This window comes from Sarcophilus harrisii, chromosome 1, assembly GCF_902635505.1.
Source record: "Sarcophilus harrisii chromosome 1, mSarHar1.11, whole genome shotgun sequence".
Classification (NCBI taxonomy): Eukaryota; Metazoa; Chordata; class Mammalia; order Dasyuromorphia; family Dasyuridae; genus Sarcophilus; species Sarcophilus harrisii.
In genome coordinates, this window is record NC_045426.1 from 13,577,420 (window position 1) to 13,602,037 (window position 24,618).

At 43.7% G+C, this 24,618-nt stretch overlaps 1 protein-coding gene across 2 annotated transcripts in view; it reads left to right on the forward strand.

Annotated features, from left to right (window-relative positions):
- SCN10A (sodium voltage-gated channel alpha subunit 10) overlaps positions 1-19,887 on the forward strand; it is a 101,593-nt gene extending 81,706 nt beyond the window's left edge. For both annotated transcript variants that reach the window (XM_031952469.1, XM_031952476.1), the window contains exons 23-28: positions 3,608-3,889; positions 8,537-8,590; positions 10,017-10,154; positions 11,056-11,160; positions 12,934-13,204; positions 14,915-19,887. In XM_031952469.1, coding sequence (XP_031808329.1) covers positions 3,608-3,889; positions 8,537-8,590; positions 10,017-10,154; positions 11,056-11,160; positions 12,934-13,204; positions 14,915-16,149 — 2,085 coding nt within the window. In that variant the 3' untranslated portion in view covers positions 16,150-19,887. The remainder of the gene's footprint in view (positions 1-3,607; positions 3,890-8,536; positions 8,591-10,016; positions 10,155-11,055; positions 11,161-12,933; positions 13,205-14,914) is intronic.
- The last annotated feature ends 4,731 nt before the right edge of the window (positions 19,888-24,618 follow it).

Below are 24,618 nucleotides of genomic sequence, written 5' to 3' on the forward strand. Positions count from 1 at the left end.
AAATGATCTCCCTTCTAAAGCATTTGAAACCCGCCATTTCCTTTCCCCTGGGTTTATAGATTAAGAGCTGGAAAAGACCTTAGAGACCATCAAGTCCAACTCCTTTCGCTTTAGAGATGAGGAAATGGATCCCCATAGAAATGAAGTGACTGACTGAAGATCACACAGAGAGCAAAGTTAGGATCTGACCCTAGATCTTCAGACTTAAATGCAGATCTCTTTCTACTGATTGACCCTTATCAAGCCTGATACACACAAAAAAATTGGTGCTTATCGTAGTCTGGCTAAGGTGGTTTCTCTGCATCAATCCAACTGAGATATTCAGAAAGATTTCTCAATTCCTATCCAGCTGTATCCATCAAGTGGGAAAGGCCCTTTTGAATGTAAATGAACATGTGAATAAAAGTCCCCACCACAGCTGAGTGTCCTCTCACTCCTTAAGGGTTTTTTTTCATCCAGGTTTGGACATTTGCATGTTTCATGGACCTTTTAGCCCCAGGTCTGTTTATGTCATTTAAGTAGCTCCCACAATCTACCTGTAAAAGATGAGTTCCATAAATGAGAGGCTGCATGATGTAGTTTGATCTAGAGTCGGGAAGATGAATTCATATCTAGCCTCAGAGACTCACTGTCTATGTGATCCTGGGCAAAACATTCGACCTCTCCAACTTTCAATTTGTTGATTTGCAAAATGGAGAAAGGCTGATTTGTAGCACCCAACTCTTAGGCTTGTTATGAGAATCAAATGAAATAATGTATATGAACATTCTATAAATCTTAAGATGCTATAAATTCTAGCTATTGTTTCTGATAGTGGCTACATTTTTTGGGTAAGTAAATACACTTAGAATAAGGCTGGGTCAGGTCCTCCTAATCCCTATAGAAAGAGCCCCTTGGAAGGAATTCCAAGCTGGACCTACATCATAGTCAATTTCATGCCAATGATTCACATTTATCTATCTATCTATCTATTCATTCTTTCATTCATTTGTTTGTATTTATTTTCCTTAAGGTTCATATCCAAGAACTGCCTCACCAGACAAATCTGAGCTCTCTATCTCAAAAACCTCTTGTCCTCTCTCCAATCCAATGTACAGCACCAGCAGAGGAACCTAACAAATGTGTGGTTCCAATTATGTTACTTCTCTGCTCCAAAATCTTCCATGGCTCCCTGTTGTTTATAGGACAATTCTAGTTTCTTCATCCCAGCACTGAAGACCGTATACTATATAGTCCCACCTTCCCTATTCAGTCTTACTTTCTCCTTCTTTCCTACATTTGATCCAATCCAATCCCACAAATATTGGATAAGCACTTTCTGTATGCATAGGTAACTGACAATGCATCCAAACCAGCTGCTTGCTGCAGCTCCCAATGTTCCTTCCCTCTTTCCCACCACATCATTGTTGTTCATGCAAATGTTAAACAGGCATTTGGGAGCAGAGCCAAAATTCAAACTCATTTCTGGGATAGTGGTTCTTTTGAGAACATTATACTCTTTCCTCATTTTAATAATGAGGAAAAGGGCAATCCTAATTGATTCAATTATTTCTGAAGTCACAGTTGTAACTTTTATCAAATAAAAGGGCTTTTAAAATTAATTTGACTGCATTTCCAGTCTCGAATCAGGTAGTCCTACGTAAATGAGATAATGCATAAAACATTTTGCAAATCTCAAAGCACTCTACAAATGTCAGTTCTGATTATTACCTGGGTAGGTCCTATCTACCAAACTTCCAAAGTGGCTGGTTTCTTGCCATAATCTGCCTTAATGTGCATGTGTGTGTCTGCCCTGCCTCCAGAATTCCTGCAACAATGATCAGTAATAAAAGCAATGTGTCACAAGAATAATAAAAATTATAATTGTAGGCGCTAGACTGGGGTTCTACCCCACACGTATGGGCGGACAGGCAAGCATCTATGTGAGACTGAGTGCTGGAGAGGAGCTCAACTCATTGTGGCTCTCCTAGCCATGAATTTTCTCTGTTGCCATGTCATATTAAAAAGGTTCTTGATTCTGGAAGAAGACTGGTATCACTGAATTTCCCCATTTCCCCAGTGCAAAAGTGGCCCTAAAGTAATGTACATCTAAAAAGTTCTCTAGAGATCCTTGGTAGAAACTCTATCCTAAAAGGAAAATCCTGCTGACTGAGTAGCCACAAAGAAATCATTGATGTTTGAAAAAGGGAAAGGTCCTGCTCCATAGAAGAACTTTGAGAACCAGGGTTACCTTAGTAACTGGTAACTGGTAAAAGTAGCTAAGAGCTCAAATCCAAGTATAAATGCCTGGGTAAGAGGTAAGAGGAAGAAAAGGAAAGACTCTCATAGTATTGATGTTTGGGGTAGAGACGACTACATGGTCTCAATCTAGATCTGGCCACTAAACCTAGATGGCTCTGGAGGGGAAACTGAGGCTGGTGAGCTTGCCCAGCCCTCCCTCATTCAAATCCAATTCCCTTGCATGTCATAGCATCAGCTCCCTGCTATCATGGTCTTCTACCAGAACGAGGGACAAACAACAACAGCTCAAGAAGAATCACATTAGCATGGATAGAACTCCATGGATTGGAAGACAGAATGAAGTTGAGTTCAAATCAGGAATCTGAAATCTTGCTACGTTTGTCACTCTGCACAAGTCACTTAATCTCTCTGTGTTTCAATTTCCTCATTCATAACCATATGTAGAGTAGCCACCTCCTGGGAGGCTCAAGTGAGAGAATGTAAGGAAAGCACTTTTCATACCTAAAAACACTTGGGGGAAAAAAGCAGCTACAGTCACCAGTGGCAGGTGCATCTGGGTCTGCTTTGGAGAGACACAGCACCAGTTTCCAGGTTGTGATTCATTATATCAAAGCAAGGATCCGGAGCGTGTGTGTGTGTGTGTGTGTGTGTGTGTGTGTGTGTTCACTATGCTTATGAAATTGTCTTTATCTCTTAGTTACTGATGCTCACATAATCCTTGAAGCTTTGTAAAGTGCTTTATACATATATTTGAGCCTTATTTGAGCCTCCCAACAACCCTGTGAGATTGGCAAAGCAATCTTGTTAGCCCCTTTTTTATAATTAAGAAAACTGAGGCTCAGGAAGGTTAACAGATTTGTCCAGAATTATATTGCTGACAAGCAGGTTGAGACAGGATTTGAACCCTGGTCTTTCTGACTCCAGGGGGTGCTCTATCCATTCCACCACACTGCTGGACTCTGGTGTTCTTTGTCCTAGGAGAAGTATTTTGAATCCATCCCTAACTAGTGAAAGTCAGACGTTTTTTCTAAAAACCCTGAGGAAACCCAATTCTGCAGCCTTAATGAGTGTCTAATTTTGATATTTTACCAAAGACAGAAATTATTCTATTGTCCAATCAGTACATTTTTTCTGTAACTTGTCCATTTTATAAGTAAATATAGTCATTGTTATCTCTCTTCCTCTCCCTTTTTCCCTCTCCCCCTCTTCTCTGTCTCTGTCTCTGTCTTTCTTCTCTCTGTGTCTATCTCTTTGTCTCTTTGTCTCTGGCTTTCTCTTATCTTTGTATCTGTCTCTCCCTGTCTCTCTGTCTCTACTTCTCTCCCTCTCTGTCTCTGTCTCTCTCTGTGTCTTTCTCTCTTTCCAGGTGGTCGTAGATGCCCTGGTTGGTGCAATCCCCTCCATCATGAATGTCCTTCTGGTCTGCCTCATCTTCTGGCTCATCTTCAGCATCATGGGAGTGAACCTGTTTTCAGGAAAATTTGGCAGATGCGTTAACCTCACCGTGGGAGACTTCTCCCCTGTGAATGTGTCCATCGCCAATGACAAGACCCAATGTAATAACCAGAGTGCTTCAGGTCTCTTCTGGGACACTGTGAAAGTCAACTTTAATAATGTGGGAATAGGTTACCTTGCTCTTCTGCAGGTGGTAAGTCCTTTTCTTGTCTATTGTCAATGGGAGAGTAATGTGATAGAGGCAATGGCCAAGGAGAAGTCATAGAAATATGGCATCCAAAAGCCAAACGGCAGCAAGAGTTTGCAAAAACCGAAGGTCACCGAGCATTCTGCCATTCCATTTGTCTTTAAGAATGACAGAAAGAGGGGCAACTAGGTGGTGCAGTGGATAGAGCACCCCACCTGGAGTCAGAAAGACCAGGAGAACCTGAATTCAAATCTGGCCTCAGACACTTAATACTTCTTAGCTGTGTCACCCTGGGCAAGTCATTTAACAATTGCCTCAACAACAACAACAACAAAAAACCCAAACAAAAAAAGAATGATAGAAAGAAATGGACAAGTCTTCTATTCAATCTAAGTAATCTAATCATTATATATTCTAAGCATAGAAAACTTTAGGTTAAAGGCATGTTTTAAATCAGCTTTCATTTAAACCCTCACAAATGTTGTTTTACCAAACCAGCCAGAGGTTTGTTAGCCCAAGGCAAAAGATATTTAAAGAATAAGCAGAGCAGAAGAGATGAGAAAGAGAACTTTCATCCCATCCTCCCAGCCATGTAGTGGTATCTCCTCCTACAGATCCCCCCCAGAAAATGACTTCTCCAGCTTGAGTCCTTTGCTTCTGTTCCCCGATGCTTGCCCTGGGTTGCAAGGTTCAGAACAGAAAACATGTCCAATTCCTGCTCACTGGGCCCAGTACAAAAGCTGTTGTTTCCCAGGGCATGTATCCGTTCCTCGCTACAGGAATCCTGAGGGATCTGCTGCATCAATTTCTCAAGTCTACAGCTACAGCAAAATAAGCAAAGGATTAATGAATATTTAATTAATTAATTTTTAAAAATTTAATTAATTGGTTAATTAATTAATTAAATATAATCAGTAAGAGATCAGGCAAAGTACAGGGGAAGAACATTAGGTCTGAAGCCAGAGGACCTGTTTTGAAGCCCAGCTCTGTATGTTAATTCTTCTTTACAATGAGAGGCTTGGACCAGATGACTGAAGCCCTATATATTCTAAATTTGTGATTCTGCAAAACTTTGCTCTGTTGCCCTTCCTAGATGCCATCAAGCCACTGCCTCATTCCGGGAACCGGGGCATGGTACCGAGAACTCATGGGATTTTATAGCATTTTAAGGTTTCCACAGGTGGACAGAGGTCTGTCTAGTCTTGGATTCAGGAGACTCAAGTCCCGCTGCTGACATTCAGGTTGTGGGACATTGGGCAAGTTGGGCATCTCTCTAAGACAAAGAAGCTGCAGGAGGGTGGCTCTCTGTGTGGTAGCTGTTAGATCTGGAGCTAGAAGGGATTTGTCAGGGCCGGCTGGCCCAACCCCTTCATTCAACCTCCATGGTTGTTTCCTTGTGCACACAATGATGAGGCTGGCCTCTAAAGTCTCTCCTAACTCCATGACCCTTTCATGCCTCATCTTACAGAGGAGAATATAGGTTTAGAGAGAAATGACTTATCCAAGATCCCCCATGTTAAAATTTGTGGTACTAGGTTTTGAGCTTATATCCTTTGACCCCAAAACCAGCCTCTTTCTTGACCATCAAAAGGAGTTTCTACACTGATCATTCCCTACAATGATGACATCTCCACAACTCTGTAAGATACAGCAGGCAAAGGTCTTTCTCTCCATTTTAATGAGAAGTCTGAGGTTCAGAGAGGTTGACATGGTTGCATAGGAGTGATATGGACTCTAAAGTCCATACAGTTTCCACTGTACAACATGGATATCTTCAGACACCATCCTGGCACTATCTCAACCAGAAGACTGAACAGCTCCTCCCCACCGGCTATACCTCAGTCCACCAGCAGGGAACTCAGGACCCTCCTAGCAGAGCTGGCTGGGCCATCCCCCTTGTGTTCCAGATTCCTCTATCCCTTTTCCACTAAGAGATGGGACCCCACAAATCAATGGAATAAGATTTACAGGATGGCAGCTCAGCAGTGGGGACACAAGGATTTATCCAAGATGGTAAATGCAAGACATGGCGACCAAGTCTCCAGCAGAACATCAGCTGCTATGGACACAGAGGGCCCTATGGGCACAATTCACATCACTCAACATCCCTAGGGAGCCAATAACGGTGTTGATGTCCTGGGGTGGCTGCCATGCCGAGGGTCTGGCCAATAGCAACCCCTCATGAAAACAGCCTACTGACGGCGCTTCCTGCACTAGCTTCCTGACATCTTGAGGCTGTGCTTTGGGTCAATCATCCATTTACGTGATCTACTTTCACAGACAACATCACATCTGAATCTTGCTCAAGTAATATGTCAGGAACAGAAGGACCCTGGGAAAGAGATTAAAGTGGGCAATCTCAGAGGTGAGAGAGGGCTGTCAGCTTGATTTCTGTTTAAGAGCTGCTTACAGACAATAGCTACCAGCAATCTATTGGCATTGGAGCACTGGAATCCTACCTCTACTAATTAGGAATAAAAGCCAGCTGAGCAAGCAAGAGGAAGCTCACAAAAAACTGAGGAAACGGAGAGAAAAATAAAAGGTGGAAACCCTTTCAATAAATAAAACCTCACCAAAGACACTCCTCCACCATCACAACTAATCCCTGGTTATGGCAAACAGACTGTTATCCACAAGAGCTACTATTAAGAACGACAGAGAAAGGAGGGTTATCCCTTCTAGCATGGAGGGATGGAAAGGAAACTGTTTCACTTCCTCTCTAGGAGAAACTTTCCAGGGACTACAGAGAATATATAACGTTTATGTTTCTTCCACTGTCAAGTGACAGCTACGTATAAAGGGCAGGTTGGTACAAGTAAGATGGCAGCCATCTGATGAGACACTAGAGACATACAGACTTACAAAACTCAGTAGGAATAGGCAGTATAGCCTGACAAACAAAGGACAAACTAATCTGAGAGAAGCATGGTATCCATAAAAAGAACCATCCTGGTGAAGGATGGCTAGAGAAATGGGCTTGCAATTCAAATCTCATCTCTGACAAATATTGGCTGTTTGACCTTTGGCAGATCATTTAAGCTCTTAGTGATGCAGGCAACCCTACAAGACTCTTAAGTCACAGGACGGGTGTTGCTCTGTATTAGCAAAGAGTATTTCCTTAATGGGAGTTCCCCATTCCTTTGTTTGACCATTATATTTTCAACATGAGAGCCATTGGCTTCAAGGTGCGTTCCTTGCTCACCCTATATATCTGAAACGAGGTCCTTCATCTGGCTACCATGTTTTAGGCAAAGCCATTGAAGGAACCAAGGATATTTAGTCTGGAGGAAATGAACCTTGGGAAAGATGGGATAACTGTCTTCAAATACCTACAAGATTGTTATGGGAAATTGATTATTCTGATTTATACAAATTCAGGTTCTAAGGAAAATTTCCCCCATATGGGAAGCATTGCCTGAAATGTCATGGGCTTTTCACCATTAATGGTCTTCAAAGGAAGGCGGTAGCACTGCTTGTTAGGGATAATATAGGAGGGATTTTTGTTCAAATATAAGCCAGGATGAATGATGTGCCAGAGCCATGATTATGGAGAGTCTTATAGAAAGCAGAAATATAGAAATATAAAAAACTGACTCCTCCTCCCCATCAAACATATATGTCAGGCATCAACTAGAATCATCAGATCACAAAGTTAGAATGGAAAAGCTCCTAAAAGATCAGCTAGTCCAGCCTTCTTATTTTGTAGATGAGGAACCCACAGAGGTCAATCTAACATTTATTTAGTACCTGCTACCTTTAAGGCCCTGTGCTAAACATTTTACAGTAATTATTCCACTTGGTCCTCAAAACAATCTTGGGAGGTAAGAGCTATTATTATCCCCATGTGGGGGATGAGGAGACTAAGGAGGAGTGACTTGCCCAGTCACATAGCTAGTGTCTCAGGCTGGATTTAAACTCGTTTTTTTTCCTGACTCCCAACCTGTCACTCTATCCACGGTGCCACTAATGACACATGGGCAGTAAATAACAGGTCTGGGATTTAAACCATAAATGTCGAGCTGAACAGAATCTTTAAGCTCATCTAGTCCAACTCCCTTGTTTAACAGAAGAGAAAACTTGGATCTGAAATTTTAAGTGTCAAATCCAAGGTTACCCAGGTATGGTCAGAGGCAGGATTTTAACCCAGATCCCCACATTCCCAATTCAGCATTCTTTCCCCTATTCCCCACCTATGCAAAAGGCTTTGGGTCAGACCCACACAATGGCTAAATCCATATTTCCTGACATAAAGTGATTATCCACATCTCTAGGAACCTTCTCCTCTGCCCTACCACAGGCTCCTGTCTCCTCACCGTGTTTGAGAGCCTTGGAAGCTCCTTCAGTTCTATATGCAAAGCAGTTTGTGTGTGTCCGTGTCTGTGTCTGTGTGTGTGTGTGTGTATATATATATATATATATACATACATATACATATATATATATATATATATATATATATACAGAGAGAGAGACAGAGAGACAGAGAGAGAGAGAGAGAGAGAGAGAGAGAGAGAGAGAGAGAAGGCAACTGAGGCAGTTGGCAACTCTTTGCCAACTGTCTGGGGACATAAGATAGAAAGTATTTGAAACTAGGATTTCAGGCCCATGCTGCTGCCCAACTCTTAAGACTTGCCATCTGTCCTTTGTTTACAGGCAACATTCAAAGGGTGGATGGATATCATGTATGCTGCTGTGGATTCCCGGAAGGTAAGTCGGTGAGCTTGGAGTAGAATTCTTGCCATCTCACGTCTTCATGTAATCGTTCTCAGTCCGTACCAACATCATGATCCCCCTGTTTCATAGGTGAAGGCAAAAGCAGTGGCCACGTGCTAGAATTTATTATATAGAATTATATATTATATTATTATATATATAGAATTATATATTATATAGAATAAATTATAGAATTTATTGTGGATTGGGAATGAGGCTTAGGTGACTGGAACTGTCTTCCTCCCACCTCCAAAAAAGCCCTTCCCAGCTGCCCCAGAGGGGACCCCCGTCCATAGCACCAGCTGTTGCCAAATCGTCCCAATTGCTGGAGCTCCCTCTGTCCTTGGGCCTCCTCTCGGAGGAAGGATTTGACGAGAGGCTAGAGATTGTGAGAGGTTCTCCCTGAGCTGTTGTGAGATTGGAAAAGAGGAGACTAGAGAGAGCAATTCTTCATTTGATGTGATGCAATTAATAGTAGCAATCAATCAATCAGTCAACAAGCATTTTTCAAGGACTTCTTCTGGGCCAGGCGCTGGGCTAAATAATGGAGATGCCAAAATGAAGGCAAAAATGATTTCTGTTCTCAAGGGGCTTATGTTCCAATGAGGGAAATAATATTGACAAAGCGGTAGTTATAACATAAATGCTGAGGAGTGGGAAGGGAGCCTTGGAGAGAAAGGTACCCATGTAAGGGATGGAGGGAGCATGGAAGAGGGTGAAAATATTTTCCAACTCTCACCTCCCTTGCATCTATTTGACATAATCATTCTCCCCAAGATAATATAAACTAACCATGTCTCTCCTCTCTCTCCCCCTCAAAATTTGCATTTTGAGACAGGGGCCTAGATAAGCCCATGACTTAGCCAAGGAATGGCTCTTTAAGGGGGCTGATTTCAGGCCTAGTGTCAGGATAGGGGGAAAGATGCTTGGAGAAAGTTGCCATCTTAGAACCTCTTACCTTCTTCCTCTGTGGTTTTAGTTTATGGAGAAGTGAGATCTCAAAACAACCTTTAACTTTGGTGACTGAAGCAAAAAGGAAAGGAAGCCCTTCTTAGTGTCCCCATAGGCACAGAATCTCCCAGGAGTCATCAATGCCCACCTATCAGTGGTCAAGATTCTGCTCAGTCATCAAAGTCTCATTTGTGGGTTGGTTTTTTTGTTTTATTTTGGTTTGTTTGGGGTTTGGGAAGGTTTTGTTTTGTTTTGTTTTGTTTTGCTTTTCAATCCAATCTTCTCACGACTTTATCTCATTTCCTGCCATGAGCTTCCCTTCTAGGTCCATTTTGGGACTGAGGCAAACCTGAACTCTTGGGCCACCAGTCCTTGGACGATCTCCCTGGGTTCATAATAACTCAGTTTATCTTTGTCCACACAAACTTGTGGCTTGGGCTCCTAATGCTTCTGTTCTGTTTGGCCATAGCAAGAGGAGCAGCCCCTGTGGGAGGCCAACCTGTACATGTACCTGTATTTTGTCATCTTCATCATCTTTGGGGGTTTCTTCACACTGAACCTCTTCGTTGGAGTTATAATCGACAATTTCAATCAACAAAAGAAAAAGATAAGTCTCCCTTAAGTGGATAATCTCTTGAAGCTCTTCAGTGATCCTATCTGTGGCTTTCTGAGTCGCTAGCTTCAGCCCTCGAAGACTGGTGCAGGAGTCGTTTCCACTAGCCAATAGTCAATAAATATTACAAACTAAGTGCCAGGCACTGTGCTAACTGCAAGGGATAAAAAAGCAAGAGTCTTTGAGCTCAAGGAATTCCCATCTTTCTCTCTGACTAGTGGTGGTAGCCTGGAGGTGGAGGTGGCCAGGAAAGAACCTTTTGAGTCCCTGTTTCTCTTCTACCCAGGGATTCACTCAAGTCATTCAAGAAAACAATTATTAACTCTACTGTGTACACTTGATAATGGAGGGGATAAAGGTTTAGCCTATGGCATGGTCTCTGCCCTCATGGATGAGGACTGAACATAAACATGTTTACGCTGGACTGGGGACAATTAGGTTGAAAGGCAGGTCGGATGGGCAGTTGTCTGAGGCTATTGTATATGACTACAATCCCAAGACTTGATAAAGGGCATCCTTCTCTGCCTCTATAGCTGGCCACAGGTTTGTCCCAAACAAGGTCTGGCCCCTGACTGACTATGATTATTCTTGTGGAAAGAGAATTAGAATTTACAGGTGGACATAGGCTTGTGGTCCTAGACTTGGAGCCGATGATGAGATTAAGAGTTTAAGTCATTGGGGGAGGAGAGTGGAGTTAAATATGGTCACTGTCCAGAAGAGTGACTTTCCATGGACTCCTAGAGCCTGGATTAGGAGCTGTCTTAGGTTCTTTCCAGTTCCAAATATATTTGAGTCTATGAAACTTTAGAGGTGTATGTGTGTGTGTGTGTGTGTGTGTGTGTGTGTGTGTGCAGCTGGCCATTCTCTTTGTTAATGATAATATTAACTCTTGTACTTAGGTGGTCAAGATATATTCATGACTGAAGAACAAAAGAAATATTATAATGCCATGAAAAAACTGGGATCCAAAAAGCCTCAAAAACCAATCCCAAGACCACTGGTAAGTCTTAGAATTTCTTGTTCTCTCTCTCTCTCTCTCTCTCTCTCTCTCTCTCTTTCTCTCTCTCTCTCTTTCTTTCTCTCCTTCTCTCTCTCTTTCTTTCTTTCTTTCTCTCTCTCTCTCTCTCTGTATATGTGTGTATATATATATATATATATATATATTTGTTTTCTTATACACTTAATAGTCATCAACAGGGAGGCAGTGTGGTATAGTGGCTAGCAGATCAGTCTTGGAGTCAAGAAGACCAGGATTCAAATCCTATCTCTGACACTTACTGGCTTTGTGACCCTGAGCAATGCGTAAACTTTTGATGCTCCTAGTGAACTCCCCAAGACTCTAAGTTCCAGAGGTGTTCCTGGTCTGCTTTGCTGAAGAAGGTCTCGTATTAGAATGTGGTTACATGGCCAAAGAAACCAATTCACCAAAAAGCCACTGACAACAGCAAAACTTCAGATGAGAAAAGGAAATACAAAATAAAGTCCCACATGGCTCCATCAACTCCAGAGTATTCACAGTTGTTTAAGAAAGAACTAAACCATCAATAACACAATAACTTGTTTCTTCTACCCTTTCCAATCTCTTCTTCTATTGCCAATCTTGCTTTCTTTATTACAGCTAAATATAATTCTTGTCATAGGACTGTAGGATAATAGATGAAGAGCAGGGAACAAAGTCAGAGGTCATCTAGTCCCTCATTTTAGAAGTCTGGAAAAGAAGAGCTAAGTGACTAAAATTATCTAAGATAGATCACATTGTCAGTTTCAGATCCAATATTCAAACTCATGCCCTTTGACTCCAAAACCAATCATTTTCATTAGACCTACTTTTTTTTTTTCCTGAGGCAATTGGGGTTTAATGACTCACCCAGGGTCACACAGCCAGGAAGTGTTAAGTGTCTGAGATCAGATTTGAATTCAGGTCCTCCTGACTTCGTGGCTGGCGCTCTATCCACTGTGCCCCCGAGATGCCCCTAGACCTACTTTTATTCCCCATGAATAGGAAGGGTGTGAGACTCTGGAAGAACACTTAGGGATCCAGGAAATTAATCCAGGGAGGAGACATTGAAGAACTAAATTAGATTGTGACAATGAGGATGGAGAGATTCTTTGATGGAAGAATCAACATAGCTTGGGGGCAGATTGATGAAGGATGAAAAAAGCAGGAAACCAAAGGTAAGAAAATACATATAAGCTAGTTGGAGTAGTGGACAGAGCACCAACCCTGAAGTCAGGAGGACCTGAGTTCAAATTTGATCTCAGACACTGAACACTTCCTGGTTGTGTGACCCTGGGAGAGTCACTTAACCCCAATTGCCTTAGCAAAAAAAGAAAAGAAAAGAAAATATGTACTAGCTGAAGAACCCTTACCCAGACCTACGACCAGGGGAGGATGTCCAGAGCTTTGCTCCAGGACATGGAAAATACTTCTATTTACCAGACACAGCTAAGTATGGATTGAGTGAACTAGACTCATTTATTAAATGGGAAGCTACCACATAGGGGCTTCCTCCTCTGCGATAGGAGATGCCACATGTTCTGAGGTTCATAGTCTTGTCCATCCCCGTTCTTCACTCCCTCCACAAACACACATAAAAGAACACACATATACACAAATACACACATTCACATGCTCAGTATTCTTATCCTGAAAGCATTTTGGGGTGAGCACCAGCAAATTCTACTGTGCTACGGAGTTCCCATTTCTAAACCTCGTTTACACATTAATAAATGCTTATTGTCTGGCCAACGTGACCCCTTCTCTTTTTCCCAGAATAAATACCAAGGCTTCGTGTTTGATATCGTGACCCGGCAAGCCTTCGATGTGGCCATCATGGTTCTCATCTGCCTTAATATGATCACCATGATGGTGGAGACAGATGACCAGAGTAAAGAGAAAACCAGAATCCTTAACCGGATCAACCAGTTTTTCGTTGCCGTCTTCACGACAGAGTGTGTTCTGAAGGTGTTTGCTCTGAGACATTACTACTTCATCAATGGGTGGAACATATTTGATTTAATTGTTGTGGTCCTCTCAATCGCAAGTAAGTGATCGTGTGGAGGGAAGGGGAGTCCTGAGCTTGTGATCTGGGCAGAGTTGGCTTAGAAACTGATGAGGGAGACACGAGGGGAGCTTCTTTGAACTTCCCTCATTGATCCAGGAACCCCCCTCAAAGTCCCTTGACCTCTGAAGTCTTCTTAGTGCTGAGCCATTTTGCTTGGAGCAAGTGCTTCGGAGATTGTTAAAGCAAACTGTGTGCCGTGAGAGTAGTGAAGGAATTGGTCCCAGAGTCAGGAGGTGCTGGGTTCAAGTTTCATCTCTGACGTGTGTCAGAGCCATGTGATCTTGGGAAAGTGACTTGATCTTTCTTTTTTTAAATTATAGCTTTTTATTTACAAGATATATGCATGGGTAATTTTTCAGCATTGACAGTTGCAAATCCTTTTGTTCCTATTTTTCCCCTCTTTCCCCCCATCCCCTCTCCCAGATGGCAGGTTGACCAATACATGTTAAATATGTTAAAGCATAAATTATATACAATATAAGTATACATGTCCATACAGTTATTTTGCTGCACAAAAAGAATTAGACTTTGAAATAATGTACAATTAACTTGTGAAGGAAATCAAAAATGCAGGCAGACAAAAATAGAGGGATTGGGAATTCTGTGTAGTGGTTCATAGAGTGACTTGATCTTTCAGCGTTCCAGGCAACTCTCTGAAACTCCACCTTCCAGAACACTTGCCCATCTCCATTGAAAGAAGGAATTTCCTCACTGAGGATTCCCAGTAACAGTGAAATCACACATCCAGCCCCCCTTTAAAAGGCGGGGGGAAGAAAACTGTTCTATATAATCCAGAGAATGCATTATGGGAAGTGAACCAGTACAGTTTAAAGATAGCAGTCTGTGTAGACATTAGCCATGTTTGCTGGTGTCCCTCCCAGATGGAAACCAGGAGTCATGTTCTCCAGCAAACTCTGTATTTTATTGCCATAAACATTGGCTTTGTTCTAATGATATTTTCCTGCTGGAAAGAAAACTGGGACCTGACTTTTTCAGATACTCAGTTATGTAAAAATCTCCCTAATCTAGGTTCAGATTATAACCATGACCACAAAATTATCAAAAATCCTTGTTTTTCCTTTCCAAAATTTCACTTGGTTGGGGTGGTGGAAATGAAGAGGAGGAAAAATACCTGGAAATACATCATGCTTCCCTCTCACTGCTCATTTCTCCAGTCTCTTTTAGCTTCCATTAGCGCCAAATGGATTCTCCCCCAAGTCATTTTCAAAGGGACTAAAAGCTTCTAGACTAACACTGGACAATGGTTGCTTAGCAAATTCTCCCAGGACTTACATCCAAGTTCACTGTGACATCTCTGGCAGTAATGCTTTTCTAAGATGTATATAGTAGGATTCAATCAGCCTCTCAGTTAACAATCATTTATCTAGCATGCACTATGGACAGGGCCCTGTACTAAAGAGAAGGAAGGAAGAAAGAAGGGAGAGAGGGAGGAGAGAGATGGGGAGAAAGGGAGGAGGGAAAGTAGGAAGGAGGGAGGGGAGGGGAGAGGAAGGGGGAGAAAGAAGGGAGGAGGGAGAAAAGGAGCAAGCAAGAAAGAAGGGGAAGGGAGGAAAGAAGAAATATAGTAGTCAAGGAACTGACCAAGAGATGACAATTTATGTTGTCCTTGTTCTGATTTGGGTCCTAGAATTTTAAAGATTTACAGCCCCCTTCCCCTTTCTTTTAAAGGTTTGGTGTTTTCTGGCATCATGAAGTCACTGGAAAATTATTTTTCCCCGACACTGTTCCGAGTCATCCGCCTGGCCCGCATCGGCCGCATCCTGCGGCTGATCCGAGCGGCCAAGGGGATCCGCACGCTGCTCTTCGCCCTCATGATGTCCCTCCCCGCCCTCTTCAACATCGGCCTGCTGCTCTTCCTGGTCATGTTCATCTACTCCATCTTCGGCATGGCCAACTTTGCCTATGTGAAGCAGGAGGCCGGCATCGACGACATGTTCAACTTCCAGACGTTCGCCAACAGCATGCTCTGCCTCTTCCAGATCACCACGTCGGCCGGCTGGGACGGGCTGCTCAGCCCCATCCTCAACAGGGGGCAGCCATATTGTGACCCAGATCTAATAAACTCCAATAAATCCAAAGGAAACTGTGGAAATCCCACAATCGGGATCGCCTTCTTTGTCAGTTACATCATCGTCTCCTTCCTCATCGTGGTCAACATGTACATCGCCGTCATCCTGGAGAACTTCAACGTGGCCACGGAGGAGAGCACGGAGCCGCTGAGCGAGGACGACTTCGACATGTTCTACGAGACCTGGGAAAAGTTTGACCCAGAGGCCACGCAGTTCATTACGTTCTCAGCCCTCTCAGATTTTGCAGATGCTCTGACAGAACCTCTGCGCATTCCAAAACCTAACCAGAATACGCTCATCCAGATGGACCTGCCTTTGGTCACGGGGGACAAGATCCACTGCTTAGACATCTTGTTTGCCTTTACCAAGAGAGTGCTGGGAGAATCTGGGGATATGGACACACTGAAAGCCCAAATGGAGGAAAAGTTCATGGCGGCTAATCCTTCTAAAGAGTCCTATGAACCAATCGCAACGACTCTGAGATCAAAACAGGAAAATGTGTCCGCTTCCATCATTCAAAGGGCCTACAGAAATTACCTCATCCAGCAGTCCTTCCGGCAGGTCGTCGATGCACGTCCTAATAATTCTGGGGAACGGGTGTGTGAGAGGGCCACTGAAGATGAAGGCTTGATTGAATTCATGATGAAGGAAAACAGCGGGCTTCCGGACAAGTCAGAAACTGCATCAACCATGTCCTTCCCCCCATCTTACGACAGTGTCACCAGAGGCCTCAGTGAGGAAGGACAGCTGGACACATCTGATACCGGCCTAAAGGAGGAAGATGCTGGCTATGAGCAACCTTCCCAGGTTGTGGACAAAGCCTCATCGATATAGCACCGTGGACAGCTCCTAAATATGCTCGGCACGGACTCATACACAATTCTTGATGCACCCTTAGCTTTTTTCCCTGACCACAGATGGCCCCTCAGGCTCAGCCCACCTCTCATAAATGCATGCCAGGGGCCAGAGGGGAGGAGGTCTGGGAAAGAGCAAATGGATATGTCAGGACCACATCCCCAGGGAGGGGAGAACCAACTGTTCTGCCAGAAGTCCCAAAGCCCCAACTTCATTTAAAAATTAAAACAAGGACATTGCGTTTTCATGTTCTTTTCTTTTTCATTTTGGTAACTGAAACTGGATTTCTTACAATCCTGGAGAGGAGGAAGAGAGAAAATCCAGACCTTGAACTTTATTAATTTTTTTATTTGACCTACCTGCCCTAAGACTCAATCTTCATCATAGACAGGGTGGGATACAGAAGTGAATTCCAACATCTTTGTAAAGAATAAAGAACTTTATTCTCCGAGCTTTGTCACTGAGGCCACAAGGAGTTTCTTCCTCTTTCCTCTGACCTTTCTCTGCTGGGAAAACAAGAGGAGCGGAGACTCTGAAGGGGAAAACTCTCAGGATCGGAATGATTACCAGCATGTTGGAGTTCAGAGGCAGGCCAGCGAGCATCACCTATGGGGACCTGAGACCTTAGTTAGAACTTTGCATGGCTGCATGCTAGAGATCCAGTGTCACCCCTCTGGCCCAATGTACTACTCCCTGGAGATGCTATAAAAGAACTTGGTACAGCTATTAAAGTAGATTTTTTTTTTAAAAAAAAAAGGAGATTTACTGTCAAGACCAACATCCCATTTTAAAGCACATTTTTAAATGAAATGAGATTGGTATTTATCATTAACACTACCCCCTTCCCTTCCTCTGCCTTTGCTATTTTATAGCTAGATTAATTGCAGTCATTACTTCTAATTGCTCATGGAGAGATGGTATCTGAGACCAAGAGAGCAGAGGTTACTGCTCCTTCTCTTTGGACATTTCCAACATCAAGCTGAAATGTGCCTTTTTGACTCTAGAGCTGGAAGAAAATTTAGATTTGCTCTAATCCCAGCCCCTTACCTTTTAAATGAGAAAACTGAGCATCAGGGAGGCAGTTGTAGGATGTTGAATGTAATAAGAAGAAAGGAGAAGAAAATCCAGGAGCCCCTCCAGTCCCTGAGTGAGCTGGGCTGATCTGACCTAGGATTCGTTAGTGAATATCATTTATTTCTTCAGCTCAGCTCAGAATCAGGACCCAACATTCCCTTGGGCACAGATAACTCTCAACACCCTTTCCTTCTCCCTTGCTCACTGACCATGACCATTGTACTCTCCCCTTCTTTCCTTGTTCTAGTCCCTAAAAAAGGAGAAAGCAGGTGGGCAGAAAAACAAGATTTAGAGCATTCTCTTTTAATCGACTATTAATAGTAAAAACAAGAAAACATAGCATGGCAGCAGAGATAAAATAACAGCAATAATAACTAATCTTGACTAACAATGATTTTCAAAGACCTATATTTCCTCAGGAACCCACTTCTGATGCGTTCTGGCTGTGTGACTCTGGACAAGTCACGTTCCCTCTTAAATGTCTCAGTGCCCCAGACAACTCTCTAAGACTGTGAATTAGGGAGAGGTACCCACCAGCGTGGGTAGCAAGGCATTAAGTCCCCTCTCTCCACCACTACAGTCATAGTACCAGTCCCTATCATTATCTGTCTACAACTTGTTTTTCTCTTTGTAGGATACAATCTCTTGAAGGCAAAGCCCATTTCATGTCCCCAAAATAGTTATGATAAAATAATCCCTTGGAGTTGCATAGGGCTTTGCAAAGGGCTGTCCCATCCATGGTGTCTGCCATAGACTCACATGCACTCACAGGGCATCGGGCACGCTTTTATTGCTGATTTCTCACGCATTCTGAACGCTGGGGCTGCCCACCTTACGCTCACCCCCCACATCCTCAGCCCGCCACCCTCGACCCCCTTGCCAAAACTTCAGACAGAACAGATATTGGCCCTTCAGATCAAAAGGAACGAATGAAAAGCACTGGCTGCGCACTTACTAGGTGACAAGCCCTGAGTTCATTCAGCTCTGAGAATACAGATCTTAATGGTGGACCAGGGTCTCCTTGTCACTGCTCCCGCTGCTGGTCTCACTACTGGCGCAAAGCCCATGGACTCTAATTCAGATTTACTTGAGATTCCCCCATTCACATTAGGGCTCACTGCAGAGACCAAATACACATTCTCTCTCTAGTCCCCAACTCTCAAGCAATTTGTTCCTCCTGGTTAGCTCGGGATTGCACTCCAGGAGTTTCCCACTGTTTCACTCCATTTTCACCCTGAGCTGCCGAGGTCCTCACCCATTGGATGGTAGCTAGTCTTCTTTGACGCCCCCAACATCCGGGATATGTCGAGGACATGGCAAGGTCTCAGCCTGGGTATTTGCCTTTGGAGGAGTTGGGCATCCCCAACTCCTAGAAATCCTACTGAGTCATGATGGTAGTTCTGGGAATGAAGCACAAGTCAACTACTATCTCAGGCTAAGCCAAAATGGAAGTCAGGTCTTTGTTTCCGGGTTCAGTGTTCTTTCAACGACAATGAGCAAATTACAAAATTTATAAAAAGTTATTTAAAAAAAGCTTTCTTCAACGAGAAGAATGTTCAAGAAGAGCTGGAACTAGAGAGAGGAAGTACAGGAGCCTCCTAGGGAACAGTATTTAGGGAGGAGCAAGAGAGTTTTTTTATAAGTGAATATATATTTAAGACCAGTTCTCCATGATTTATAGATAGCTAAGGCTTCTTACTTCAGGCTAAAAGCCTTCCATGGACAGTCAGAGACAATGATTTCCAGACTTTGCTTGGGACGTGAAGATGCCTTATTCTTGCTCTTCATCTAAGAATACCATGTTCTGTTCTTTTTATTTTTTAACTTGCTTTTCTCTGCCCTTTTTTATAACATGAGGATGAAGGGACAGCTTAGTACAACTTCTCAGACTGTCACAGTCCATGGCCTTGTGCTTTAAAAAACAAACACAAAACCTTCTAGTGCATTAAGCCAGTGTTTCCTTACTAGAAGGAAAGTTTCCCAGCCAGTCATGAAGTACAGACCAATCTACTCCTCATCTCTACAGCCTGTGCCATGTGAGATGTGATTTATAAACAAGGGGACCCAAATTATGCAATACCAGGGCTCCTGTTGTACATCTTAAATATATTACTGATGATGGCAGATGTGGGGATGCTGCGTAAGGAAGCTTGTATTTTATTTTAGGGTGAAGACGGAGCCCCCGGAATCTCAAAGGCAGAAGGAGGAGGCAGAGGGCCCCAGAGATGAAGAATAGAATGAAAAATCCCTACAGCAATAACAATGGCATTTACATAGCACTTAGAGGTTTGCCGAGCACTTCACAGGAGTCATTCTCAGCTCTTCCCGCTCCCTTGGCCCCTCATCTCATCTGCTGCCAACTTCAGTGGATTTGCTCTTGATGATACTTCTTGGATCCACACTCGTGTCCTCTCTGCCGCTGCTTCCAGCCCGGGCTATTTGAAAGCCTTTTCATCTCACACCTGGAACACTCAGGAGTTAGCTGGCTGCTCTGCCTGCCACAGTCTTCAAAGTGACCTTCCCAAGCTTGGGTCTGATGGTATCATCACCATCAACAGCCCCCTTCAATAATCCACAATGGCTCCCTAGTGCCTCCAAGATCAGATATAAAATCTTGTATTTAGTGCTTAACGTCCGTTGATTGTTCAAAGCCATTCATCACCTGCCCACCCCACCCTCTATGTTTTTTATACCTTATGCTTCAGTCTCTACCACTTACTCTGCAATCCAGCAACACTGACCTCCTGACTGTTCCTCAAACAAGACTTTCTCTGGCCTCCAAGCACGTTCTCTAGCACTCCGCCCTGCCTGGATTGCCTTCCCTCCTCATCCTCCACCTGTCAGATTCCTGGCTTCCTTCAGGTTCCAGCTAAAATTTCACCTTCTATTAAAAACCTTTCCTGCTCTCCCTTAATGAGAGCGCCGTCCCTCAGCTTATTGCCTCCAGTTTGTCCTGTTTATAGTTTGATTGCACATCACTACTTGCAAGTTGTCTCCTTTTTAGACTATGAGCTCCTTGAGACCAAGGATGCTTTCTGCCTTTATTTATATCCCCAGAGGTTAGCACAGTGTCTGGCAGATAATATTTATTGACTAACTGATGTATCCTGGTTGTGTGACCTTGGGAGGGGCATTTAACCTCCTAGAGTTCCAGGCAATTCTCTAAAACTAGAGGTTGAAAGAATATATTAATTAAAATAATAAAAATATATCAATTAGATAGAAATATATACATATATTTATATAAATTAATATAAATATATATAAAATATATTAATTTAAAATAAATAAGCATAAATAACTTTTTTTTTTTTTAAAGATCAGAGGTTGCAGAGAAAGTGCTGATCTGCATTTGTTAAAGGGAGTTTCCTCACCTGGGACTTCCCTCGACCAATGAAATCACAATCCCAGTCCCTGTGTAAAGTTGTCTCACCCCTCCTATCACCCCTATTCCCTAAATGTAAATGCAGAGAAGGGGCAGACATTCCTTATAATCACACATCTATTTTTAAATATCCCCCAAATTCAATGCTGAATATGTTTGTTTTTGTGCTTCTTTAGGATGAGGATGCCTTTTGCACCCTCGAAACTTAACACCCTGAGATAAAGCACTGATTCACTTACCCTAGTTCTACTTTTTTGTTAGAGATTCTATGAACTAAAGGACCACCAGTAACATCTTTGAGGAAAGGTCTAGGAAGCATCTGCTAGGACAAAGGGTTCAGGCAAACCCCCAAGATGCTGCCAGGAGCAAATTGAGATCCTGTGGGGTCGGGTGTGGGAAGAGGTCAGAAGAAGGGCCGGGTCTGGTGTTGCCTTGCCATCCAGCAGTTGGTAGGTGACTCCCAAGGATACCATTGCACTTGTAGGACAAGATTCACCCCACATCCCCAACTAGCTTCAGTCCAGAGCTGAGCTGTCCAGGTGCTGATCAGCACTTACAAGTAGATCTGGCTGATTCCTCAGAACAGGAGGTGAGGATGCGGAGACCAAGGGTCCCCATATCCTACAGCTGCTCTCAATTTGGTTGTTGGGGCCAGGTGGGCAGGTCTGTTTCTCCAAGGAACAGGCAAGATGACCTGACCGCAGCCTTTCCTTGCGTGTGCTTGCCAAGGTCTCTGCCTTCTGAGCTGGCCTGTTCTCTGGGAACACAGCCATTCTCCAGGAGGGACCTGGCAGCCCAATCATTCTCCTGAATTAAAGTTAATTTCTTTGAAATCAGCATGTCCCCTCAAGTAATTCTCAGGGAGGGACTGAGTTCTTGGCTCTCTGCCCTCCCCTAGCTCCCTTAAGCTTCTCCTGGCAACCCGATGGGGCCCAGAGCAGGACTTAGGAATAGGAGGAAAGTCAGGGGCAGGCAGTTTGTTGTTGGGAGAGTGCTCTGCAAACCTCTAAGCGCTATGTAAATGCCGTTGTTGTTATGATTATTCACTCATTTCCTCATCTCTGGAGCCCTCTGCCTCCTCCTTCTGCCTTTGAGATTCCAGGAGTTCCATCTTCACCCTAGAATAAAATACAAGTTCCCTTATGTGGATCCCCATGTCTGACATCATCAGTTCTTTCTCTGGAATCTGATTCTCAGGGTGGAAGGTGGGAGGAAGGGCCCTTGGGTGGCCAGGGAACCACCCATCCAACTCCAGTCCATCTTACAGATTTGTGCCCCATGCTGCCTCCCAGTTCTTCCTCACACAAGACCCTCCGTCTTCCAGCTCTGGACATTTTCTCTCCCTGTCCTGCAAGCCTGACTCGGTCTCCCTCCTCCTCCTCTCTGTCTCCTGACTTTGCTCTTCCTGCTAAAATCCCACTTTCAAGAAGCTTGTCCTGGTCCCTCAATGCTGCTGCTTTCCTTCTGTCTCCAATTTCTCCTATACACCTTGATTGGAATAGCTGTTTGCTTGCTGTATCTCCTGTTAAACTGGGAGCTCCTTGAGGGCAGGAAGCATGTTTTCTCTCTCTCTTCCCATGGCCAATTCTGACTCATTAAGTAAGACTCCCATTTAGTCCCTAGCCTCAAATCTCTCCTTTGATCTGCATTTCACAGTTGCCCAAGGGCTGCTCCCCAAACTGGTGTTGCAGGATTATTATGTGCTCTCACTCTGCATTCATTTTATAATCAGCCAAATTGGTTTCCTTGCTCGTATTTCTCACCCATCTCCCACTTCCATGCATTTGCATAGGCTGTGCTCCATGACTCCAATGCACTCCCTCATCACATCTACCCCTTAGAATGCCTACCCTTCTTCAGAATCCAACTCACTCCCAGCTTTCTTTTTTTATTTTTTTTCAAGCTTTTTATTTTCAAAACCTATGCATGGATAATTTTTTCAACCTTGACCTCTGCATAGCCTTATGTTTCAGATTTCCCCCCTCCCCCCATTCCTTCCCCTAGATGGCAAGCAATTCAATATATGTTATACATGTTAAAATATATAAAAATCCAATATTTATATATATTTATACAATCATACAATTTATACAATCATACAAATATTTATACAATCCTCTTGCTGCACAAGAAAAATCAGATCAAAAAGGAAAGAAAATGAGTAAGAAAACAAAATGCAAGCAAACAACAACAAAAAGAGTGAGAATGTTATGTTGTGATCCACCCTCAGTCCCCACAGTCTCTCTCTGGGTGTAGATGGCTCTCTCCAACCCAAGATATTGGAACTGGCCTGAATTGTCTCATTGTTGGAAAGAGCCACATCCATCAGAATTGCTCATTGTGTAATTTTGTTGTTGCTGTGTACAATGATCTCCTGGTTCTGCTCACTTCCCTCAGCATCAGTTCCTGTCAGTCTCTCCAGACCTTTATGAAATCATCCTGCTGGTCATTTCTTACAGAGCAATAATATTCCATAACCTTCATGTACCATAACTTACTCAGCCATTCTCCAACTGATGGGCATCCACTCAGTTTCCAGTTTCTGGCCACTACACAAAGGGCTGCCACAAACATTTTTGCACATGTGGGTCTTTCCTTTAAGATCTCTTTTTACACCACTTTTTATGTGATTCCTCCCAGTGCAAATGCATCAGCTTCTAAATGACGTTGTATTATTTTGATATGTTCTAAAGGGATATCTTAGAACCCTGAGAAGTTGACTCTATGTGGCAGGTCATGCAACCTGTATTTGTATCACAGACAGGACTGAAGCCCACATTTTCCTGACAACAACACTCGCTCCTTATCCATTATACCACACTGCCTCTATTATTATGAATCTTAATGGTATAAAAGTTAAATCATAGAATCAAACAGAAAACATCGGAATCCCCATCAGGATACTGGGCAGCAGGATGGGTGAGATGAAATTCCCAGAACAGGAAGAAGCTATTTAAGAAGGAGACGTGGCCTCTTTCACCAATTTTTTGGGGGGATGCACAGGTCTTGGGATAAGGAGGGGGCTTCAGTGGAAAGATGGGCCATTACCTGCCTTGCTGAGCCCTCTGCTGTCCAAAGACCAAGACCAAGAGGCACAGAGTGCAGGCATCTGACTCATTTTTGCCCTCTAGTGTCTCTGGGAGCTAGAGCACACCACAGGGCTAAAGGACCAGGTCTAAGAAAAACATTAGAACTCTTTGGTTGGGGGAAGGAGAGGACGCAGGTAATCCAGTCTCCAGGGTCTGGGAGCACCTGTCCCATATGCTTTAGTCCTATCCCTCACTTGTCAACAAACATCTGTGCGGGAGGACGCAAATGGAGGGGAGCAGAGGAGGGAGAAAAGTACATGTGGTGGCAAAAAAAAAAGCCTTGTGGCACACCCACGGTTAGTGGAACTTTCTGAGGAAAGAACCAGCAAAGGAAACTGAGAAAGGAAGGACCTAACAGAGAGGAAGATGGACAGAGCAGTTTCTCTTCAGTGATGGAGTCAGAAGCCAGACTGCGGAGGGTTAGAAGAGAGGGAGAGAAGGAAATTTGAAGACAGTAGGGTTGAGAGCTGGAAGATGCCTTTGAGGACAGTTGCTCCAGCCCTCTGCTTTCCCCGGTGTAGTAACTGAGGGCCAGAGACAAGGACTGTGCCCCAGGTCAGAGGGAAGAAGGTTTAGAACCAGGATTGGAGCTCAGCCCGACGCCAGAGCCCAGGAACTTTCCACAGCAGCACACTGACTGTGTAGAAACATTACCTTTTTACTTCATGCCAAAGAACTGGAAAGGTCAGAACAGCATGAAGGAGCCACAACTGCCTTCTCTCTAAGGGCACATCAGCCTGTGAAAGAGAGAGCTGTGGAGTGCGCAGCTCCCAATAGCTAGGGTGGGCTTAGGAAGCCAGCTTTCTCAAAGGCAGAGTGACAGGAGAATGGAGGGCTGGAGCTGCCTCCCACTCATAGAACGTCTCCCACTCACAGACGCCTCCCGCCTCCAGCTTGGAA